This window comes from Lynx canadensis, chromosome D2 (genome assembly GCF_007474595.2).
Source record: "Lynx canadensis isolate LIC74 chromosome D2, mLynCan4.pri.v2, whole genome shotgun sequence".
Classification (NCBI taxonomy): Eukaryota; Metazoa; Chordata; class Mammalia; order Carnivora; family Felidae; genus Lynx; species Lynx canadensis.
In genome coordinates this window covers 32,335,001-32,357,933 of record NC_044313.2, presented here as the reverse complement: position 1 = coordinate 32,357,933, position 22,933 = coordinate 32,335,001, and the positions used below count along the sequence as shown (strand labels likewise).

Here is a 22,933-nt window from a genome sequence, read left to right as displayed (position 1 = left end):
CACCAGAGAGGTAGAAGAGTGGAGAACAGTGACATACAAAGTTTTCAGAAAATAAAGGTGCCCAACATCATCAGATGCTATAGAGTAATCAAAGAATAGCTAACACTGATAGTGTTGGGTTTCAAAGTATTTTCATATGTCTGATCTTATTTGACCCTCCTAAAAGATATGTGAAGTTGGCAATACGTGAACACTAAGAACTTACCCATTGGATTTTATCATTAAAACGTCCTTTTGGATATTACAGAGTGCAGTTTCTTAATTTAAAATCCACCATATTTAAAGAGCTCATATCAGTTGATAAAAAGGTGAAATTTAAGAAAACAGGCAAAGAATAAGACTTGGCATACTAAAGGTGATGACTTTCAAAGGGCTGATGACCACATGAAAAGATAAAACAAAAAGATGCAAGGTAACCCCCCACCTCAACTTCTTTGCAGATGCCAGAAGATAACAGTACAGAAGAAAATATAGACAAGTATCTCCAAAAAGCTTCTCAATAAGTATACCACCACTCTGATACTGTTGGTTTCTGTTTTTTAAAGATGTACATCTACATCTAATTCTCAGGTTTCAGCTGGGAACCCAAGTTTCTTAAGAGATGGGTTCAAACAGAAACGAAACTACCTGGATAATGCAAGATGGGCATAAGAAAATACATAGTAAATATGTGTAATAAAGCCAAGTTTTGTTTTCTAACCCTTTTCACAAACGTGGAGAAGCCACTAGTGCTTGAGACTGTGTTAGACCGTAAAGATACATAGATACAGAACCTGCTTCGGGAAGGTGTAGAGCTCAGGGAGAAACACAGATAAATATGGTTGAACCCTGGTCATCCATCCATCAAACATTTATTGAGCACCTACTTGGTGGCTTCTGCCGTTCTAAGTTCTGGGAGTAGAGTATAAAACCAACCAGCAATTTTTAAATTTACCAAGGAATACTGCAGTAAGATTCTCATGACATACAGTGATTTAGCTTTATACTTAGCCTTTATTTCCACCAGCCTCTGTGCAACCTTTGAGTACTCAAAGGAGAAGAAAAAGACAAATGCTAGGTCAAATAACCAATAGGCCCTCCATTTTCTAAGGTACATAGGACAGCACAACCCCTGTCCTTCTCAGGCCAACTGGTGGATTGTCGGGTGGATAAGCAGAAAATTACACATGGGTTGGAGTGCACACAACACTGGAATCTTCTTTATACCCTATGTTTCATATCCCTAAGAGCTGGCAGAAGTGGGGGGTTGGTAGTATTATATTGACTTTACAGAACCGACATTAGTAGTTAAAATGGGTACCTAGAAACTTATCTCTCTTCCTTTCAGATTCCTTTTTCTCCAGTTTAATCAGATTGAAATAACCTTGCTTTGTTATTTGTATATTCTGCGGGACAGTTTGTATAGAATATGACTATTCTCATGCTTATCTGAGTCTGCTTTTTTTTTTCTTTTTTTGCCTGACTACAAAGAAAAACTCTAGCCGATAGCTGAGGATACAGGAGTTAGGGGAAGAGTCACAAAAAGAAACAAAATTCCATCCTGTTTTCAGTCCAGATTGAAAAAGAGGGAAGGGACAACAGCCATGGTCTTAGGTTCTGAGCTCACATGGGGCAATGACCGAGTCTTCATAATTGTCATAATCTTTAGAAATACATGCAGTTTAGCTATTTAGTAAGTACTTTTGCCACTATTGCTATTTAGTTATGTTATAAGGAAGTGTTATGAACTCTATGTTATTATGTTGACTTCTTGGTAGATTTAGATGCAGAAGAAAATCAAAACGTAATAGAAATGTCGAGAGGCAAAGTAAGAGAAAAACTAAAAAATGTTCAGGTAATGCTTCTTTTTTCTTTCCTATTTTCAGGTTTACTGTCTACTGCAATATGCATCATAATAAACTTTTCTTTGTCAAAAAAGAGTGAAAATTCAGCCTTAATATATAGCTCCTTAAATCCCAACATCTTCAAGTTCTTTTCCATGCTTTTTTTCTTCAAACCTAAAGCCAAGAAAAGTTGAGTTGGTCATGCTAGATGACGTCTCAAGGGAAAACATGTATGTGCTTGTTAAAAGAAAAAAAAATGAAAAAAATAAGAAAAACATTGAGAAAATTTGATTTTTATCCCTTTGGACAAAAGACTTATGAGCACAATTGTGGCCGTACTTATGAAGATTAACTTTTCCATACCACTTATTTATGTTGTGTTTCAGATTAACCAAGACGAAAAATCTTTAACTCACCTACTCATTGATGATAAGATATATCAATGGCCTAAGGTAAATAAATTTTCTTACACTTTTTTTTAATTTGAGAGAGAAAGAGAGAGTGCAAGCAGGGAAGAGGGGCAGAGGGAGGGAGGGAGAGAGAGACAGAGAGAGAGAGAGAGAGAGAGAGAGAAAATCTTGAGCAGGCTCCATGCTCAGAGTGGAGCCAGATGCTGGGTTCAATCCCACAATCCTGGGATCATGACCTGAGCTGAAATCAAGAGACAGACACGCAACCAACTGAGCCACCCAGGTGCCCTGTTTTTACTTTTTTTTTTAATTTAAATTCCAATTAGTTAACATACGGTGTAGTATTGGTTTCAGGAGTAGAACCCAGTGATTCATCGCTTCCATATAACACCCAGTGCTCATCCCAACAAGTGACCTCCTTAATGCCCATCATCCATTTATCCCATCCCCACCACCTCCCTTCCAGCAACCTTCAGTTTGTTCTTTGTATTTAAGAGTCTCTTATGGTTTGCCTCCCTCTGTTTTTAATCTTATTTTCCTTCCCTTCCCCTATGTTCATCTGTTTTGTTTCTTAAATTCCACATATGAGTAAAATCATGATACTTGTCTTTCTCTGACTGACTTATTTCACTTAGCATAATACATTCTACTTCCATCCACATTGTTGCAAATAGCAAGATTTCATTCTTTTTGATCGACCAGTAATACTCAATTATATATATATACCACATCCTTCTTTAAAAAATTTTTTTTAATGTTTATTTATTTTTGAGAAAGAGAGAGACAGAGTGCGAGCTGGGGAAGGGCAGAGAGAGAGGGAGACACAGAATCTGAAGCAGGCTCCAGGCTCTCAGCTGTCAGCACAGAGCCCAACGCAGGGCTCGAACCCACGAACTGTGAGATCATGACCTGAGCCAAAGTCAGACGCTTAACTGACTGAGCCACCCAGGCGCCCCATACCACATCTTCTTTATCCATTCATCAGTTGATGGACATTTGGGCTCTTTCCATAATTTGGCTATTGTTGATAGCACTGCTGTAAACATTGGGGTGCATGTGCCCCTTCGAATCAGCATTTTTGTATCCTTTGGATAAATTCCTAATAGTGCAATTGCTGGGTCATAGGGTAGTTCTATTTTTAATTTTTTTGAGGAAACTTCATACTGTTTTGCAGACTGGCTGCACCAGTTTGCATTTCCACCAACAGTGTAAGAGTGTTCCCCTTTCTCCGCATCGTCACGGACATCTGCTGCTGCTTGAATTATTAATTTTAGGCATCCTGACACCTGTGAGATGGTACCTCATTGTGATTTTGAGTTGTAATTCCCTGATAATGAATGATGTTGAGCATTTTTTCATGTGTCTGTTAGCCAGCTGGATGTCTTCTTTGGAAAAGTGTGTATTCATGTCTTTTGCCCATTTCTTCACTGGATTATTTGTTCTTTGGGTGTTGAGTTTGATAAATTCTTTATAGATTTTTGATACTAACCCTTTAACCAATATGTCATTTGCAAATACTTTCTTCCATTCCATCAGTTACCTTTTAGTTTTGCTGATTGTTTCCTTTGCTGTGCAAACTTTTTATCTTGATGAGATCTCAATAGTTCATTTTTGCTTTGTTTCCCTTGCCTCTGGATATATGTCTAATAAGAATTTGCTGCGGCTGAGATCCAAGAGGTTGTTGCCTGTTTTCTCCTCTAGGATTTTGATGGCTTCCTGTCCCACAGCTAGGTCTTTCATCCATTTTGAGTTTATTTTTGTCTGTGGTGTAAGAAAGTGGTCCAGGTTCATTCTTCTGCATGTCACTGTCCACTTTTCCCAGCACCATTTGCTGAAGAGACTGTCTTTTTTTTTCCATTGGATATTCTTTCCTGCTGTGTCAAAGATTAGTTGGCCATATGTTTGTGGGTCCATTTCTTGGTTCCCTATTCTGTTCCATTGATGTATGTGTTTTTGTGCTAGTACCATCCTGTCTTGATGATTACAGCTTTGTAATACAGCTTGAAGTCTAGAATTGTGATACCTCCAGCTTTGCTTTTCTTTTTCAACATTATTTGGGCTATTTGGAGTCTTTTCAGGTTCTGTACAAATTTCAGAATTGCTTTTTCTAGCTCTGTGAAGAATGCTGGTGTTGGGGCGCCTGAGTGGCTCAGTCAGTTAAGTGTCCAACTTTGGCTCAGGTCATGATCTCATGGTTCATTATTTGAGCCCCGTGTTGGGCTCTTAGCTGATAGCGCAGCACCTGCTTCAGATCTTCTCTCTCCCTCTCTTTGCCCCTCCCCTGCTCCCTCTCACTCTCTCTCTCTCTCAAAAATAAATAAATGTTAAAAAAAATGCTGATGTTATTTTGATAGGAATTGCATTGAACACGTAGATTGCTTTGGATAGTATAGACATTTTAACAATATTTGTTCTTCCAATCCATGGAGTGACTCTCTATTACTTCTTCAATTTCTTTCGTAAGTTTGTATAGTTTTCAGCATACAGATCTTTTACCTCTTTGGTTAGGTTTATTCCTAGGTATCTTAGGATACCTTCTATCCTGACTTTCTTGAGGGTTTTTATCAAGAAAGGATGCTGTATTTTGTCAAATGCTCAAAACCCAAAGTCTTAAAGGACCTGACACCACGTGGATCCATTCCCCTCCTCCAGAGTAGAGCTTCTCCACACGGTGTCTGACACCCTCTGTCCCTGAAAAACAGCCCCCCGCCTGCACAGTGCACAGAATCTATGGAGTAGCACTGCTAAAAGTAGCAAAGGTTATATCCCCCTGGGTGCACCTCTGTGACCTGTTGATGAAAGGTCTTTGGCTGGCACCCTTAGGGTCTTTTGTCCTTGGGGAGGCAATAAACCCTCTTCCAAAAGTACTCCAGGAAAGGGAATGTTCTCTCACAATGTGCCCCAGAGATCTCTGTACCACACTATGCACTCAGGGGATAGCTCCCTCCTCCCCAGGAGCACATGTCACAGCTCTGCTCCAGAGAAAGTTGCACACTTCCAAAACCTCAGAGTTTGAGCTCCAATTGAAGTTTGTGGAAAAAAAAAAAAAAACCCTGTGGAAAAACAAACACACTGACAGACAGACAAACAACCCTGTGGAACTCAGCACTTTTTGCTCCCCAGTCTGTGATCCAAAGAGGTTTTCCTTTTGTGAGAAATTGATTCACACTTTCTCAGTCTCTCTCTCTTTCTCTCCCTTTGGTCTCTCCATGGAAAGGGTTCCCTCCCCTCCGTGGCGCCACTGTTTTTCTCTCCCCCAATTCGCTTCCATGCACCTCACACCTACCACGCTGTCTCCCTCCAACTGTGGAGATCCTTCTGCCAGTGGGCAGGTCGATTTCCTAGGTGTTCCAAGTGATCTGACCACAATACAGCTGTGTTTGAGGCACAAGGAAAGTCCAGGGTCCCCCATCTTAACCCCTCCCTCTTTACACTTTTTAAAACAGCTTTATTGAGATATACTTTATGTTGCAAAAATTCACTCATTTTAAGTGTATGATTTAACGATTTTTAGTTAACTTACAGAATTATGCATTCAAAGGAGGAGAAATTGGCTTCTAAGACTCTCCATACCAACCACTAGATAGAAATATCTGCTCAGGAAGTTGAGGATTTTAGCAAGTGGTTTTGCAATGAGCAGAGATGAAGGGAAGTAAAGTGTATACTGACAATTTAGATATGCAGCATTGTTGCAGGGTGAATTTTTTATTTTTTATTTTAAAGTTTATTTATTTATTTTGACGGGGGAGAGAGAGATAGAGAGAGAGAATCCCAAGCAGGCTTTGCGCTGTCAGTACAGAGCCTGAATGTGGGGCTCGGTCTCATGAACTGTGAGATCATGACCTGAGCTGAAATCAAGAGTCTGATGCTGAACTGACTGAGCCACCCAGGAGCCCCAGGGTGAATAACTTTTAAAGTTAATGTGACAGTTGCATTGTAGATACGAACAAGGTATAAAGTAAACTTTGTATTTTACATATTTTAAAATTATTTGGCTTCTAGTAACTATGAGTTTTACTTTTTTTTTAATGTTTATTTAGTTTTGACAGAAAGAGAGAGAGAGAGAGAGATCACGGGCACCAGCGGGGGAGGGGAAAAGAGAGAGAGACAGAGGATCTGTAGCAGACTCTGTGCTGACAGCAGGGAGCCCAATGCAGGGCTCCACCTCATGACTACTGTGAGATCATGACCTGAGCCGAAGTGAAGTCAGATCCTTTAACTGACTGAGCCACCCAGGCGCCCCTGAGTTTTATTTTTTATTATGGAATTAATTCCTCTCCCAAATCTCCCTACAAACAGTTCATTTTAATATGTGTGTGAGAAAGAAATGGTGATTTACATTTAAAAGATTCAGACTTGACAGTATTGAAAAATGAGAGCTTATTTATCAGCAAACTTATAACTAAGAATATGCCCCTTTTAATACTTTGAACTACCTATAGCCGCAAAGGCTGTAGATGCCCTGCGGTGGTACTCGTGTGTTAGCACATCAGAGCACCCAAAAACTGGGAGAAAAAAGAGTTTGCCCTGTGCCTTCATTTTGGTCAAACTGTAAGGTAATACTCTTAGTATTAGTACTCTTAGTAGTGAAGAGATAGTTTGGGAAGCAGAAGAACTGGGCTCTACATCATTCTGTTTCTTATTGCAGTTACCAGAACCTTCAAAACAAAAACCAAAAAACGTAATGAACCAAACAGACTCTTGGTGCTCCTTGCTCACGACTAAGATAATAATTAGTGTTTACCACATTACACAAAAGTTTTTCTTCCACTTAGAAGCAGAAAAAAGTATTTCCACCCTGAATACCGGTTTACCATTGTTTAATCCACAGACTGAAGTCTCATTCGATGAAGGCCTTTGGTTTTTCATGCCGTGTGGTGACAAAGGCTCCGATTCAGGCCGGTGTTCAGAGCAGGTTGGATTTGTTCCCCTTCCTCTTGTGCCTCAGGACAATGAACTCTTTGTTAAAGGCATAAAATGAAATGCTTGGATGGGAGATGAAATTTTTATTACTGAGTCACCTTCTTCTCTTTTAATTAAGAATATGTTCAGGGGCGCCTGGGTGGCGCAGTCGGTTAAGCGTCCGACTTCAGCCAGGTCACGATCTCGCGGTCCGTGAGTTCGAGCCCCGAGTCAGGCTCTGGGCTGATGGCTCGGAGCCTGGAGCCTGTTTCCGATTCTGTGTCTCCCTCTCTCTCTGCCCCTCCCCCGTTCATGCTCTGTCTCTCTCTGTCCCAAAAATAAATAAACGTTGAAAAAAAAAATTTAAAAAAAAATAAAATAAAATAAAAAATAAAAAAAAAAGAATATGTTCAAAATAATAATTCTAAACATTGATTGAGTGCTTACTGGATGCCCAATGCTGTGCTGAATTTTTAATATGGACCATATCATCCAATCCTCATCCTAATCGTGTGAGGCAGGTGTTACTATAATCTCTACTTTATAGGCAAGGAAGCTCAGGCACAGAGGGTTAAACATCAATAGAGCTGGAAGCACCGGCTTTCCCTCCAAAACCCGTGTTTTCTTTTTCTTTTGTTGTTCCTGTCCTTCTCTCCAAGTGTCCCACGCTGTTCTCCATGATCTCCATTACTCTCCGTGGATAACTGATTCTCCCTCCCTCCCGGTCTGATCCAGGACTCTTCTAATTTGTAGCACTTCTTCCGCTTCTCTCCAAACTCCTCAGCCTCCTGTTACTCCCTGGTGGTCCTCTCCTCCAGTACCAGTTAGTCTCACGAGTCTTTCCCCATCTCCTGAGTGTCCATCCCCCCGCCGCTGTCCCTGCCTGCTTCTGTTCTACCCTTTCTCTAACTCCTCTCTGCCTTCAGTCTCTGCACAGTTTCCTTGGTCCTCTCCCCCAGCACTACTGGACCCAGTGTCTCCTGACACCCCTCAGCTGTTTTCTAATCCCTCAGGCTTCAGGAGTCCCTCTTGGGCACCCATTTGCATTCTGATTTACTTCCCTTTCCCTTCCACCCCTGTTTCTCTGCATCCTGCCCCGGTCCTTTCGGTCCTTCTTTGTTATTGTTGTTTTTTCTACAATAAAAAGAGCTTTATCTTTTAAAAGTTTAAAGAAAGTATGTACAGTATTCTTAAAAATTCAGAAAACAGGGGCGCCTGGGTGGCGCAGTCGGTTAAGCGTCCGACTTCAGCCAGGTCACGATCTCGCAGTCCGTGAGTTCGAGCCCCGCGTCAGGCTCTGGGCTGATGGCTCAGAGCCTGGAGCCTGTTTCTGATTCTGTGTCTCCCTCTCTCTCTGCCCCTCCCCTGTTCATGCTCTGTCTCTCTCTGTCCCAAAAATAAATAAACGTTGAAAAAAAAAAATTCAGAAAACATGTGGAAGAAACTGAAAATCACAGGAAATCCCACTGCTCTGAGATAAACCACTATCATTTTTCACATCTTTCTCTATTCTTATGCCCATACTTGCACGGACACGGGCTTTTATATGAATAGAATCATATTTGTAAATGGCCATTCCATTTTCCAGTTGCTCAGCTGAACCTTGGTGTCATCCTTGGATCCTCTTTTATGGATATGGGTATTCTTTTATTTTCCCAGAAAAATTCATTCTTTAACCCATACTATGAGACTCTGGGAGGTCAGATGACTTGGCGGAGCATGTACATGTTTGAAACTCATTTATTCAACACTCACTGGAACATTCATTGAGTGAGTGCCTAATGTGTTACAGGAAGAAGATAAATAAACAAATGACAATATACCTCACATCCAATTCATCACAAATCCTATTGGTTCTACCTTCAAAGTATCCTAGAATCTGACCCACTTTTCACCACCCCCACTGGTACAACCCTAGTCTAAGCCACCATAACCTCTCATCTGGATCATTGTCAGTGTCACCCTCTGTTTTCACTATTACCTCAACAGGCTATTTTCTGTCATACAGTGGGCAGAGTGATCCTGTTAAGATCTAAGACCATGCTTTCGCTTACACCTTCTAATGGTTTCCTATGTCACTCAAAACAAAACCTCAAGTCCTCCAAGGCCTATATGACCTGGCCCCCTTGGTACCTCTCTGACCTCATTGCTCACTTCTCTGCCCTTCTCCCACCCAACTCCAGACAGATTGGCCTCCTTCTTATTCCTCACAGCATGCTCCTGCCTCAGGGACTTCTACCTTTGATTTGTGTAGGAAGATTTTCCCTTATCCTCATGCTCTCTCTCTCTCTCACTACCTTTGGGTCTCTGTTCAAGTGACACATAATCTAAGATACTGTGTCTGACAACTCTGTCAGTACCCCCACCCACCTGGCCTGGTATTCTCTAACCCCTTATCTTGCTTTTCTGTTTCTCAACATACTTGTCACCACCCAACCTATATCCCTTATCTATTTGTTTATTTTCTTCCTGAAACGTATTAGGCACTCAGTGAATGGTCCAACGTATGCTGAATAAGTTTCAAACATGTGCATGCTCTGCCAAGTCATTTGACGTCCTGGAGTCTCACAATATGGGTTAAAGAATGAGCTTTTCTGAGAAAACAAGAGAAAGGCCAGCCAGCAGAGTATACCAGGGTCAGGTGCTCTGGTTATGGCTGCTTTCCTTCTTGGAGGGCAGGCAGGAGAGCAATTAGGTCAGTGAGGCAGACCAGCTACTTGGACTTCAGTGAGTCCGGGTTTAGGATTATTTAAATTTTTTTCAATATTTATTTATCTTTTTTTGAGAGTAAGAGGCAGAGCATGAGTGGGGGAGGGGCAGAGAGAGAGAGGGAGACACAGAATCCAAAGCAGGCTCCAGGCACTGAGATTTCAACACAGAGCCTGACCTGGCACTCAATCTCATGAACCGTGAGATCATGACCTGAGCCAAAGTCAGATGCTTAACCAACTGAGCCACCCAGGTGCTCCTAGGTCTGGATTGTTGAGAGGAGCTGTCTGGAGAAGCCATTGCCCTGATGACTTCCTTGTCACAAAGAGAAGAAAGCCACTGTTTTGTTGGGGGTTGAGTTTCTTCCTGCTGGGAGAAAGGGGGGTCCTGGTCCCAAATATATTGTCTGGACAGCCCAAAGTGAGGTCCAAGGTTATTTTCAGACAGTTCTGCCTATCACACCACAATCAGCAAGACATGTTCCTGTGACATGGGGGGCGGGGGGAGTCAGTGATATCTCTTTTCTACCACACCATACTCAAGTGTATCCATCTACACTTATGCATGGAAAGTTAGGTGGATGCTTCTGACCTCATACTCCCTGTCACATAACACCTAACAGCACAGACCCTGCTGTGCTGTGAGCTGCACAGTAAAGACCAGGAAGATGATCTGGTCACCTTCCTGAATGGTGAAAAAAAATGCAATTTAAGACTGCATGGCCTGATGTCTCTGGACTTTGCCCTACAACTGAATTCTCAGTGGTTGAAATATCATAATCCAGTATCTCAAGACATTCTCCATGAGAGAGGAAGGGCTTGAATTATAGTTCTATTCCAGTAATCTTTCATTGTGAACTGCAAAGAAGGGATAGAGAAAAATCATACTGCATATTGTTAAGCCTTAAATGAGTTCCTCTATGTTCAATGAAATTTTATTATAACAGTTTCAGCTCGAACTTGAACTAGGTGGCATGGATCAGAAAGACAATTCACAGCAAGGTCCCAATACATCTCATTTATCTATATATTAATCTTGGGGACAACACATTTACTTATTTTTCTTCTTGGTATTCAACAGAGATCAGTAAATGACAGCTATCCCAAACACTTTTCACTTGATGATAATTTACAAAATTTTGCTGAAGACCAAGGTGAAGATTTTATGCAGGAAGTCATTTTTCCAGATTTACTTGAAGTAAAAGCTGCTGAATATGAAGTTGATCAAGAACAAATCAGAAAACAACAGGCAAACATTTTTGTGCCAAGTAATTCTCCAGGTAAAATTCCTTACAATGAAATATTTAAGTCATGAATGAATCATATGGTAGAATAATAGCTTTTTGTATGCTGGATAGATACAAACTACCGAGCTAAAACTAGAGCAAGTTTTCTGTATTTGTTCCTCATGTCTTCTCTGACTTTAAGGAAACTGGTTAAAAGAGCTCATTCATTGTATGTATACATTTAGACTTCCTGCTAGACTTTAGTGGTAGGGGATATGATAATTACCTTTTGCTTCTTGTTTAGTCAATACCAGTTTAGGATTTGGGACTTTAGAGTAATATCAAGGTTTTGTTATGAAGTGGCCAACGAGCGTAAACTGCCAAAAGATATGATGCCACGCATTTTAGAAGATGAAGGATTCTATATTCAGAGAAAACCAGAAATCCGTAAAAAGACCTGCAACAAAATGGAAAATCGCCTACTTACCGTAGAAGAGGCAAGTACGCCAGCTACCAAGTTACATCACTCATTCAGAGCATGTGACGTTTGTTTTTAGCGAAATATCTTATTACTCTGTTTCTTGAATATTTTTGATAGGGGAAGAGTTGGTTTGAAGAAAGTGGAGAAATTATGTCATTACCTTCACCCATCAGACAATCATGGAATTTCAGGCTAAACACAAGCAAGGGATCTTTAAATCCAGCACTAAAGACCATATACAGAAAGGTAACCGGCAAGTTTATTTGTAATGATGGTTAAAAGAATTCTTGTAGTATCAATGGTAACTTATGTCTCTGTGGTGTTAATTCACCCCTTATTGATATTAGTAAATCTAGTAATAAATGGCAAAACTATGATGAAATGTAAAATAGTCATGAAAATTATGTTTTTGAGGAATATTCAGTGATGTGGGGGAAATGCTCAAAATAAAATGCCAAGTGAGAAAAAAGCAGAATGCAAAGTTATATGTGATCCTAATTTTATAAGAATAAAGAATAAATGAATCAGTGAATGACTAAGTGTACACATACATGTGTAGATATATTAAAAGTGGAAAAATATATCAAAGTTAATAATTATCTCTTGTAGGGCATAGGATTATTTTTGCTTTATTTCTCTGTTCTAAATTTTAAAAATGAATATATATTATAGTCAAAGAAACAAGTTTTATATGTATTCCAAGACATTGTGAAAATTAGCAGTCCATCAACCTAAGAGAAGAAATACTTAGACAGAAATAGTTACATTTAAAAATTGGTTGGGGCGCCTGGGTAGCTCAGTTGGTTAAGCTTCCAACTTCGGTTCAGGTCATGGTCTCACAGTTAGTGAGTTCAAGCCCCACATCAGGCTCTGTGCTGTCAGCGCAAAGCCTGCTTGGGATACTCTATCTCCCTCTCTCACTGATCCTTCCCCACAGGCATGCGCACACACTCTCTCTCTCAAAAATAAATAAACATAAAAAAATTGGCCCGAAAAATTTAAATCAGAACTGTTCACAAGACTCAGTTGCCCATTCACTTGCCTTAACTATTCCATCTATAAAAGATTTGGCTATAAGTAGATACAAAGTGGAAATAATATTAAAAATACTTACAGGGTGTTATTCTTTACTCCCTCTGTTGCTTTACTCTTTTTTTTTTTTTTTGGTTAATGTTTATTTATTTATTTGAGGGGAGAGGGGCAGAGAGAGAGGGAGAGAGAGAATCCCATGCAGTATCTGTGCAGGGTTTGAACTCACAGATGGGGAGATCATGACGTCAGCTGAAGTTGGACCCCTAACTGACTGAGCCATCCAGGTGCCCCTAAATTATTTTTTATTTTTAATTCTTTCTGTCACTTTCCGTCTGTCACCTGATTTCTCTATTTTTCTAATTCTAATTTATGTTCTTTAATGTCATACAATTTTTCTCAATACTTTTCGCTCATTTGGAAGTATATTTCTATTTTTATCTGTTTCTGGATGTCTTTGTGTTGTACTTTGTCAGTGGGGATAGTATTTTACTGTTTATTCATTATTATTATTTCTATAGATTTAATCTTGAGTCTTTTTTCTACTACTCATTTTATATTAAATTAGTTTTCCTGAACTTTTAGAGAAAAGGCTTGGCTTTCCTAGAAAGCTTTTTCTAATAATGTCACAGAACTCTATTGTTCTTGAGGAGGAGGGGAAGATGGCGGCGTAGGAGGACGCTGGGCTCACCGCGCGTCCTGCTGATCACTTAGATTCCACCTACACCTGCCTAAATAACCCAGAAAACCGCCAGAGGATTAGCAGAACGGAGTCGCCAGACCCAAGCGCAGACGAGAGGCCCACGGAAGAGGGTAGGAAGGGCGGCGAGGTCGTGCGCGCTCCACGGACTGGCGGGAGGGAGCCGGGGCGGAGGGGCGGCTCGCCAGCCAAGCAGAGCCCCGGAGTCCGGCTTGCAAAAGCAGAGGGGCCTGACGGACTGTGTTCCGACAGCAAGCACGACTTAGCGTCTGGGAGGTCATAAGTTAACAGCTCTGCTTGGAAAGAGGGAAGGCTGGAGGACAAAGGGAGGGAGAGCTGCTGAGCCCCCGGACGACAGAGCTCAGTTTGGTGGGGAACAAAGGCGCTCACCAGCGCCATCTCCCCCGCCCATCCCCCAGCCAAAATCCCAAAGGGAACCGGTTCCTGCCAGGGAAATTGCTCGCTCCGCGCAAACACCCAACTCTGTGCTTCTGCGGAGCCAAACCTCCGGCAGCGGATCTGACTCCCTCCGGCTGCCACAGGGCCCCTCCTGAAGTGGATCACCTAAGGAGAAGCAAGCTAATCCTGCCCCCCCTGCCGCCGTGCACCTTGCCTTCCCACCCCAGCTAATACGCCAGATCCCCAGCATCACAAGCCTGGCAGTGTGCAAGTAGCCCAGACGGGCCACACCACCCCACAGTGAATCCCGCCCCTAGGAGAGGGGAAGAGAAGGCACACACCAGTCTGACTGTGGCCCCAGCGGTGGGCTGGGGGCAGACATCAGGACTGACTGCGGCCCCGCCCACCAACTCCAGTTATACACCACAGCACAGGGGAAGTGCCCTGCAGGTCCTCACCACACCAGGGACTATCCAAAATGACCAAGCGGAAGAATTCCCCTCAGAAGAATCTCCAGGAAATAACAACAGCTAATGAGCTGATCAAAAAGGATTTAAATAATATAACAGAAAGTGAATTTAGAATAATAGTCATAAAATTAATCGCTGGGCTGGAAAACAGTATACAGGACAGCAGAGAATCTCTTGCTACAGAGATCAAGGGACTAAGGAACAGTCACGAGGAGCTGAAAAACGCTTTAAATGAAATGCAAAACAAAATGCAAACCACCACGGCTCGGATGGAAGAGGCAGAGGAGAGAATAGGTGAGCTAGAAGATAAAGTTATGGAAAAAGAGGAAGCTGAGAAAAAGAGAGATAAAAAAATCCAGGAGTATGAGGGGAAAATTAGAGAACTAAGTGATACACTAAAAAGAAATAATATACGCATAATTGGTATCCCAGAGGAGGAAGAGAGAGGGAAAGGTGCTGAAGGGGTACTTGAAGAAATAATAGCTGAGAACTTCCCTGAACTGGGGAAGGAAAAAGGCATTGAAATCCAAGAGGCACAGAGAACTCCCTTCAGACGTAACTTGAATCGATCTTCTGCACGACATATCATAGTGAAACTGGCAAAATACAAGGATAAAGAGAAAATTCTGAAAGCAGCAAGGGGTAAACGTGCCCTCACATATAAAGGGAGACCTATAAGACTCGTGACTGATCTCTCTTTTGAAACTTGGCAGGCCAGAAAGAATTGGCACGAGATTTTCAGGGTGCTAGACAGCAAAAATATGCAGCCGAGAATCCTTTATCCAGCAAGTCTGTCATTTAGAATAGAAGGAGAGATAAAGGTCTTCCCAAACAAACAAAAACTGAAGGAATTTGTCACCACTAAACCAGCCCTACAAGAGATCCTAAGGGGGACCCTGTGAGACAAAGTACCAGAGATATCACTACAAGCATAAAACATACAGACATCACAATGACTCTAAACCCGTATCTTTCTATAATAACACTGAATGTAAATGGATTAAATGCGCCAACCAAAAGACATAGGGTATCAGAATGGATAAAAAAACAAGACCCATCTATTTGCTGTCTACAAGAGACTCATTTTAGACCTGAGGACACCTTTAGATTCAGAGTGAGGGGATGGAGAACTATTTATCATGCTACTGGAAGCCAAAAGAAAGCTGGAGTAGCCATACTTATATCAGACAAACTAGACTTTAAATTAAAGGCTGTAACAAGAGATGAAGAAGGACATTATATAATAGTTACAGGGTCTATCCATCAGGAAGAGCTAACAATTATAAATGTCTATGCACCGAATACCGGAGCCCCCAAATATATAAAACAATTACTCATAAACATAAGCAACCTTATTGATAAGAATGTGGTAATTGCTGGGGACTTTAACACCCCACTTACAGAAATGGATAGATCATCTAGACACACGGTCAATAAAGAAACAAGGGCCCTGAATGATACATTGGATCAGATGGACTTGACAGATATATTTAGAACTCTGCATCCCAAAGCAACAGAATATACTTTCTTCTCGAGTGCACATGGAACATTCTCCAAGATAGATCATATACTGGGTCACAAAACAGCCCTTCATAAGTTTACAAGAATTGAAATTATACCATGCATACTTTCAGACCACAATGCTATGAAGCTTGAAATCAACCACAGGAAAAAGTCTGGAAAACCTCCAAAAGCATGGAGGTTAAAGAACACCCTACTAACGAATGAGTGGGTCAACCAGGCAATTAGAGAAGAAATAAAAAAATATATGGAAACAAACGAAAATGAAAATACAACAATCCAAACGCTTTGGGACGCAGCGAAGGCAGTCCTGAGAGGAAAATACATTGCAATCCAGACCTATCTCAAGAAACAAGAAAAATCCCAAATACAAAATCTAACAGCACACCTAAAGGAAATAGAAGCAGAACAGCAAAGGCAGCCTAAACCCAGCAGAAGAAGAGAAATAACAAAGATCAGAGCAGAAATAAACAATATAGAATCTTAAAAAACTGTAGAGCAGATCAATGAAACCAAGAGTTGGTTTTTTGAAAAAATAAACAAAATTGACAAACCTCTAGCCAGGCTTCTCAAAAAGAAAAGGGAGATGACCCAAATAGATAAAATCATGAATGAAAATGGAATTATTACAACCAATCCCTCAGAGATACAAACAATTATCAGGGAATACTATGAAAAATTATATGCCAACAAATTGGACAACCTGGAAGAAATGGACAAATTCCTGAACACCCACACTCTTCCAAAACTCAATCAGGAGGAAATAGAAAGTTTGAACAGACCTATAACCAGCGAAGAAATTGAATCGGTTATCAAAAATCTCCCAACAAATAAGAGTCTAGGACCAGATGGCTTCCCAGGGGAGTTCTACCAGACGTTTAAAGCAGAGATAATACCTATCCTTCTCAAGCTATTCCAAGAAATAGAAAGGGAAGGAAAACTTCCAGACTCATTCTATGAAGCCAGTATTACTTTGATTCCTAAACCAGACAGAGACCCAGCAAAAAAAGAGAACTACAGGCCAATATCCCTGATGAATATGGATGCAAAAATTCTCAATAAGATACTAGCAAATCGAATTCAACAGCATATAAAAAGAATTATTCACCATGATCAAGTGGGATTCATTCCTGGGATGCAGGGCTGGTTCAACATTCGCAAATCAATCAACGTGATACATCACATTAACAAAAAAAAAGAGAAGAACCATATGATCCTGTCAATCGATGCAGAAAAGGCCTTTGACAAAATCCAGCACCCTTTCTTAATAAAAACTCTTGAGAAAGTCGGGATAGAAGGAACATACTTAAAGATCATAAAAGCCATTTATGAAAAGCCCACAGCTAACATCATCCTCAACGGGGAAAAACTGAGAGCTTTTTCCCTGAGATCAGGAACACGACAGGGATTCCCACTCTCACCGCTGTTGTTCAACATAGTGCTGGAAGTTCTAGCATCAGCAATCAGACAACAAAAGGAAATCAAAGGCATCAAAATTGGCAAAGATGAAGTCAAGCTTTCGCTTTTTGCAGATGACATGATATTATACATGGAAAATCCGATAGACTCCACCAAAAGTCTGCTAGAACTGATACATGAATTCAGCAAAGTTGCAGGATACAAAATCAATGTACAGAAATCAGTTGCATTCTTATACACTAACAATGAAGCAACAGAAAGACAAATAAAGAAACTGATCCCATTCACAATTGCACCAAGAAGCATAAAATACCTAGGAATAAATCTAACCAAAGATGTAAAAGATCTGTATGCTGAAAACTATAGAAAGCTTATGAAGGTAATTGAAGAAGACTTAAAGAAATGGAAAGACATTCCCTGCTCATGGATTGGAAAAATAAATATTGTCAAAATGTCAATACTACCCAAAGCTATCTACACATTCAATGCAATCCCAATCAAAATTGCACCAGCATTCTTCTCGAAACTAGAACACGCAATCCTAAAATTCATATGGAACCACAAAAGGCCCCGAATAGCCAAAGGAATTTTGAAGAAGAAGACCAAAGCGGGAGGCATCACAATCCCAGACTTTAGCCTCTACTACAAAGCTGTCATCATCAAGACAGCATGGTATTGGCACAAAAACAGACACACAGACCAATGGAATAGAATAGAAACCCCAGAACTAGACCCACAAACGTATGGCCAACTCATCTTTGACAAAGCAGGAAAGAACATCCAATGGAAAAAAGACAGTCCCTTTAACAAATGGTGCTGGGAGAACTGGACAGCAACATGCAGAAGGTTGAAACTAGACCACTTTCTCACACCATTTACAAAAATAAACTCAAAATGGATAAAGGACCTAAATGTGAGACAGGAAACCATCAAAACCTTAGAGGAGAGAGCAGGAAAAGACCTCTCTGACCTCAGCTGTAGCAATCTCTTACTCGACACATCCCCAAAGGCAAGGGAATTAAAAGAAAAAGTGAATTACTGGGACCTTATGAAGAGAAAAAGCTTCTGCACAGCAAAGGAAACAACCAACAAAACTAAAAGGCAACCAACGGAATGGGAAAAGATATTTGCAAATGACATATCGGATAAAGGGCTAGTATCTAAAATCTATAAAGAGCTCACCAAACTCCACACCCGAAAAACAAATAACCCAGTGAAGAAATGGGCAGAAAACATGAATAGACACTTCTCTAAAGAAGACATCCAGATGGCCAACAGGCACATGAAAAGATGTTCAGCGTCGCTCCTTATCAGGGAAATACAAATCAAAACCACACTCAGGTATCACCTCACGCCAGTCAGAGTGGCCAAAATGAACAAATCAGGAGACTATAGATGCTGGAGAGGATGTGGAGAAACGGGAACCCTCTTGCACTGTTGGTGGGAATGCAAATTGGTGCAGCCGCTCTGGAAAGCAGTGTGGAGGTTCCTCAGAAAATTAAAAATAGACCTACCCTATGACCCAGCAATAGCACTGCTAGGAATTTATCCAAGGGATACAGGAGTACTGATGCATAGGGGCACTTGTACCCCAATGTTCATAGCAGCACTCTCAACAATAGCCAAATTATGGAAAGAGCCTAAATGTGCATCAACTGATGAATGGGTAAAGAAATTGTGGTATATATACACAATGGAATACTACGTGGCAATGAGAAAAAATGAAATATGGCCTTTTGTAGCAACGTGGATGGAACTGGAGAGTGTAATGCTAAGTGAAATAAGCCATACAGAGAAAGACAGATACCATATGGTTTCACTCTTATGTGGATCCTGAGAAACTTAACAGGAACCCATGGGGGAGGGGAAGGAAAAAAAAAAAAAAAAAAAAGGACGTTAGAGTGGGAGAGAGCCAAAGCATAAGAGACTGTTAAAAACTGAGAACAAACTGAGGGCTGATGGGGGGTGGGAGGGAGGGGAGGGTGGGTGATGGGTATTGAGGAGGGCACCTTTTGGGATGAGCACTGGGTGTTGTATGGAAACCAATTTGTCAATAAATTTCATATATATATATATATATATATATAAAAAAAAGAACTCTATTGTTCTTGTGTAGGGTTAAAAAAATATAGTGGCTGGATTTCTGAAATTTCTTGGCTGTGTTTCTCTTCCTAGATATTTTTCTGTACCTTCTCTTTCTGTAATCTCTGTGATCCCCGGCCTTTTCAATTTGTATTCCACTCCTAGCAGTTTCTCTTTAGTATGAAGACTTGTCCTAAAACTTCTTAGGAAGTAGGTGCCTCTAAGCCCCTGTAGTCCTTAGCAAAACCCCTTGCACTCACCCACAGTTGGAGTAGATAAAACCTCTTCCAGTTTTACCTGCTGTTTCCGAGTTGGGATGCTGTACTTTCTGGTGAATATCTGTTGGCCCTTTGGGGTTCTCCTGCCGTCAGGGCCTTCAGTGGCTTCATTGCGCCTCTCTTCCACACAATCACCAATACCATGCAGGTCTTTTTACTGTCAGTGGTTTGTCTCCATCCACTTGTATTTTGGGTTTCACGGAGGATTCTTGAGATCTAGTTTTGTTATGGATCTTGTCCATGGATTTTGAGCTTTGCTATCTAGTTTCTGTGCCTGTTTTATTTATTTTTAGTATTTTTTAAAAATTTTTTAATGTTTATTTAAACATTAAACATGAGAGAGAGAGAGAGAGAGAGAGACAGAGCACAAGCAGTGGAGGGGCAGAGAGAAAGGCAGACACAGAATCTGAAGCAGGCTCCAGGCTCTGAGCTGTCAGCACAGAACCTGACACATGGCTTGAACCCACGAACTGAGAGATCATGACCTGGGCTGAAGTTAGATGCTTAACTGACTGAGCCACCCAGGCATCCGTCTCTGCCTGTTTTAAAGGTAGAGATTTGGGAATATGTAAAACTATATTGCCATGGTATTCCCAGAATCACCTGTCTAATGAATTCTTAATTTCAGATATTTTCAGTATAATTTTAGCTTTAAAATGTTCTTTTGACATTTGATTCTTATGTATATATTCCAGTTTTCTTCTAGAATACTCCCATTTTTTTCACGTATTTTCCCTTTAACTCTGTTTTTTAAACTTTTACTCTATTTTTTAAAAGGCTTTTTATTGTATCAAAGCATGTATGAAAAGTTATAAAAGCTCTAGATTATATCTTTTTTTCAGAAAGGTTCTGTCCTTTGCTTTGTTAGGCATATTGAGTGGGGATAATAAATCTTAACCCAGTTCGAGACTTTATTGATTTCAGACTGGGTTGCAGTTTTGTTAAGGTTCAATCTTTATCTGTATCCTCTGTTTACCTAATCTCTTTCCTGCTTGACTGAAGAGAGTGGTATTTTCTTTCCTTTTTTTTTTTTTTAATCAATTGCTAACACATATCCAAATGCCTAGCATATAATAGACACTCAATGAGTGCTTGTATTATTTGTAATGCAACCTCAGTAGATGTCAACTTTTATAGTCCTAGTATACATCAGAAGAGAAAGACATCAGCTGACTGCCATAATCTTGGAAAATATTATTTTTTGCATGGTGCCTGTCACACCATGAGAGACTGGTAATGTCTCTGCCCTATCCTAATTTATAATATTACTCATTTACTGACATTTTTTAAATGAGCTTTCCATCCCCAACACACATACACATCCAACATTGCAATATCTTTCTGTTTTTTCCAGTTTGATTACTATAAAAATCCATATCCATTAAAAATAAAAATGAAAGAATGAAAGAGGGAAGAGGGAAAACCCCTAGATTTTATCTCTTCTTGTTCTTTGCTCTTATGTGGCATAGCATTTACACCTTATAGCGACAATATGTTTTATCTACATATTGCTGAGGATAAAACACAGATATTTTGACATAATTATCTGAGATGATTCTTCTTAGGGAGAGAGATCCTTGAAACAACTCATAGTTTGCTGAACGAATGAACGAACAATTGTATGAAACAAATAAATGCAAAATGTAAAATTTTTGGAGAAATATTAACCACCATCCAGATTAACCTTTGTAACCACCAGAATCCCAAGTTGGAAACCACTGGGCTGAACAAGTACCTTTTTCCTCAAATGCCTGTGTTCTCGCTTTATCCAAGCACAATTTCAGTATCTCATGGACTCTTAGACTTGGAAGTAAATGGAAATGTCACTTCACCAAGCATCTAAACTGAGTATTCAAATTCATTCTGTAGCATCCTTAACAGATAATGTTCTGGAATTTGTATCAGCCAAATGCTTCTGCCTGCTTTCCCCTTTTATCTTCTCCACATTTGTTACTCAGCCCAGCTAGCCTTGGAGGCAAGACTCATTTGGGGTTTCTCACCAGAATAAAAGAAATATGAGGGTGACTGAAGCACAGGTAATAGCTGCCCAAATTACCAAAGTCCTGTCTTTGTTCTTGCCTCTGCCAGATTCCTCTACCCCAGGCCTTATTTGCCTGTTTGCTGAGTAGTTTTGCCTGGCCATTTGACTATGCCCTTTACTCCCTCTTCCAACATTCCTCTTATGCGTTTGCGCAGATTTTATACTTGTCGCCAGCTTGGATGTTTTTTTGCATTTATCCAGCCTTTGATTTATTGTTGCCTAGATCTTTGTGCTTTTGGTCTAACACACTTACCTACTTCTAGAAGTTCTCTTAATCCTCTGACTTAACTGACCAGTGATGAATCTGCTCAATAAAACAGGCATCTCTAGCTTAGGAACTCTAATTTTCAAAAGTTTATTTATAATTTGGTTGCTTAATACCAAAGCCGTTTATTTCATTGGTGTTTTTGCCTGGTAGATGACCATTTTATTACCAATTAACTAAATCTTATAAGTGGAATCAAGAACAGGTTTTCTTCTCTGAGTTGGTCCTTACATAGAACATAGAGACTTACAAGATAAGGATAAAACAAAACAAAACAAACTTTATGGCTCTTCTCTTGCCTCCCCTCAGGCCAGTGAGGAAATAGGGGAATATTCCTGGCTCAGGAGAGAGTAGATAGGGAGAAATGTAGGCATCATACTGGTAACCTACAGTCCTTGAGAAGCACTGGGTCTGCCACACCAAGTCAAAGGTACAACAGCAATTTTTCAGTGTAACAGCGATTGTAATAACAATGGCACAGACTGGGAAGCACATCCTATTACACCAGACTGATCCAGAAAGAGGGCTCGAGCTCTCCTTTTTAGGTGGATGCAGTCGTGGATCTTATTGAGAGTGGCTAGGCATTCATGAACTAGGCTATCTATGCTGAGTAACCTCTTAACTCTCTCAAATTACATCACTAATAACTAGTCACGTGCATATTCAAACACATGTACTTAAATTCAGAATAGTGTACTAAAACATAATTGAATCATTTGGTATATTGGTTAAGGTTTACAGACTTCAGCTAATTTAGGGGCAGTTTGGTATACACGTGGAGACAATCTCATGTATAACAAAAGATGGTCTCCTTGTTAGGTAGCATTTATTTTGAGGGTCCAGGCCCCTCCAGGGGATTTTCCAGGGCATTACCAATATATTCACATAAGAACAATGTTTTAATAAGGGTTTACCACTTAACTCTGGCCCATGGATGACTATTAGAGATCATCAGGTAGTCGAACTATTGACCCAACAGACCTAAACTATTAACCCAACAGACCTAAACAGACCATTTGTCATAATGTTTCTATAGGAAATCATTGTGGGGCTTATAACTTGAAAGTCTAACTTCTACCAGCACACAACAATAAGGTATGTGACACTAATTTATAGAAAGATGATTAAAATGATGCAATATAAATATATTTTATGAAATCAAGGGCCATAATCAATTTC

At 40.4% G+C, this 22,933-nt stretch overlaps 1 protein-coding gene across 1 annotated transcript in view; it reads left to right on the top strand.

Annotated features, from left to right (window-relative positions):
• Positions 1-22,933, top strand: part of CC2D2B (coiled-coil and C2 domain containing 2B) — a 98,977-nt gene that overhangs the window by 5,786 nt on the left and 70,258 nt on the right. Inside the window, exons 2-7 of the mRNA XM_032595157.1 lie at positions 1,758-1,834; positions 2,210-2,276; positions 7,054-7,148; positions 10,925-11,123; positions 11,430-11,566; positions 11,668-11,796. Coding sequence (XP_032451048.1) covers positions 1,758-1,834; positions 2,210-2,276; positions 7,054-7,148; positions 10,925-11,123; positions 11,430-11,566; positions 11,668-11,796 — 704 coding nt within the window. The remainder of the gene's footprint in view (positions 1-1,757; positions 1,835-2,209; positions 2,277-7,053; positions 7,149-10,924; positions 11,124-11,429; positions 11,567-11,667; positions 11,797-22,933) is intronic.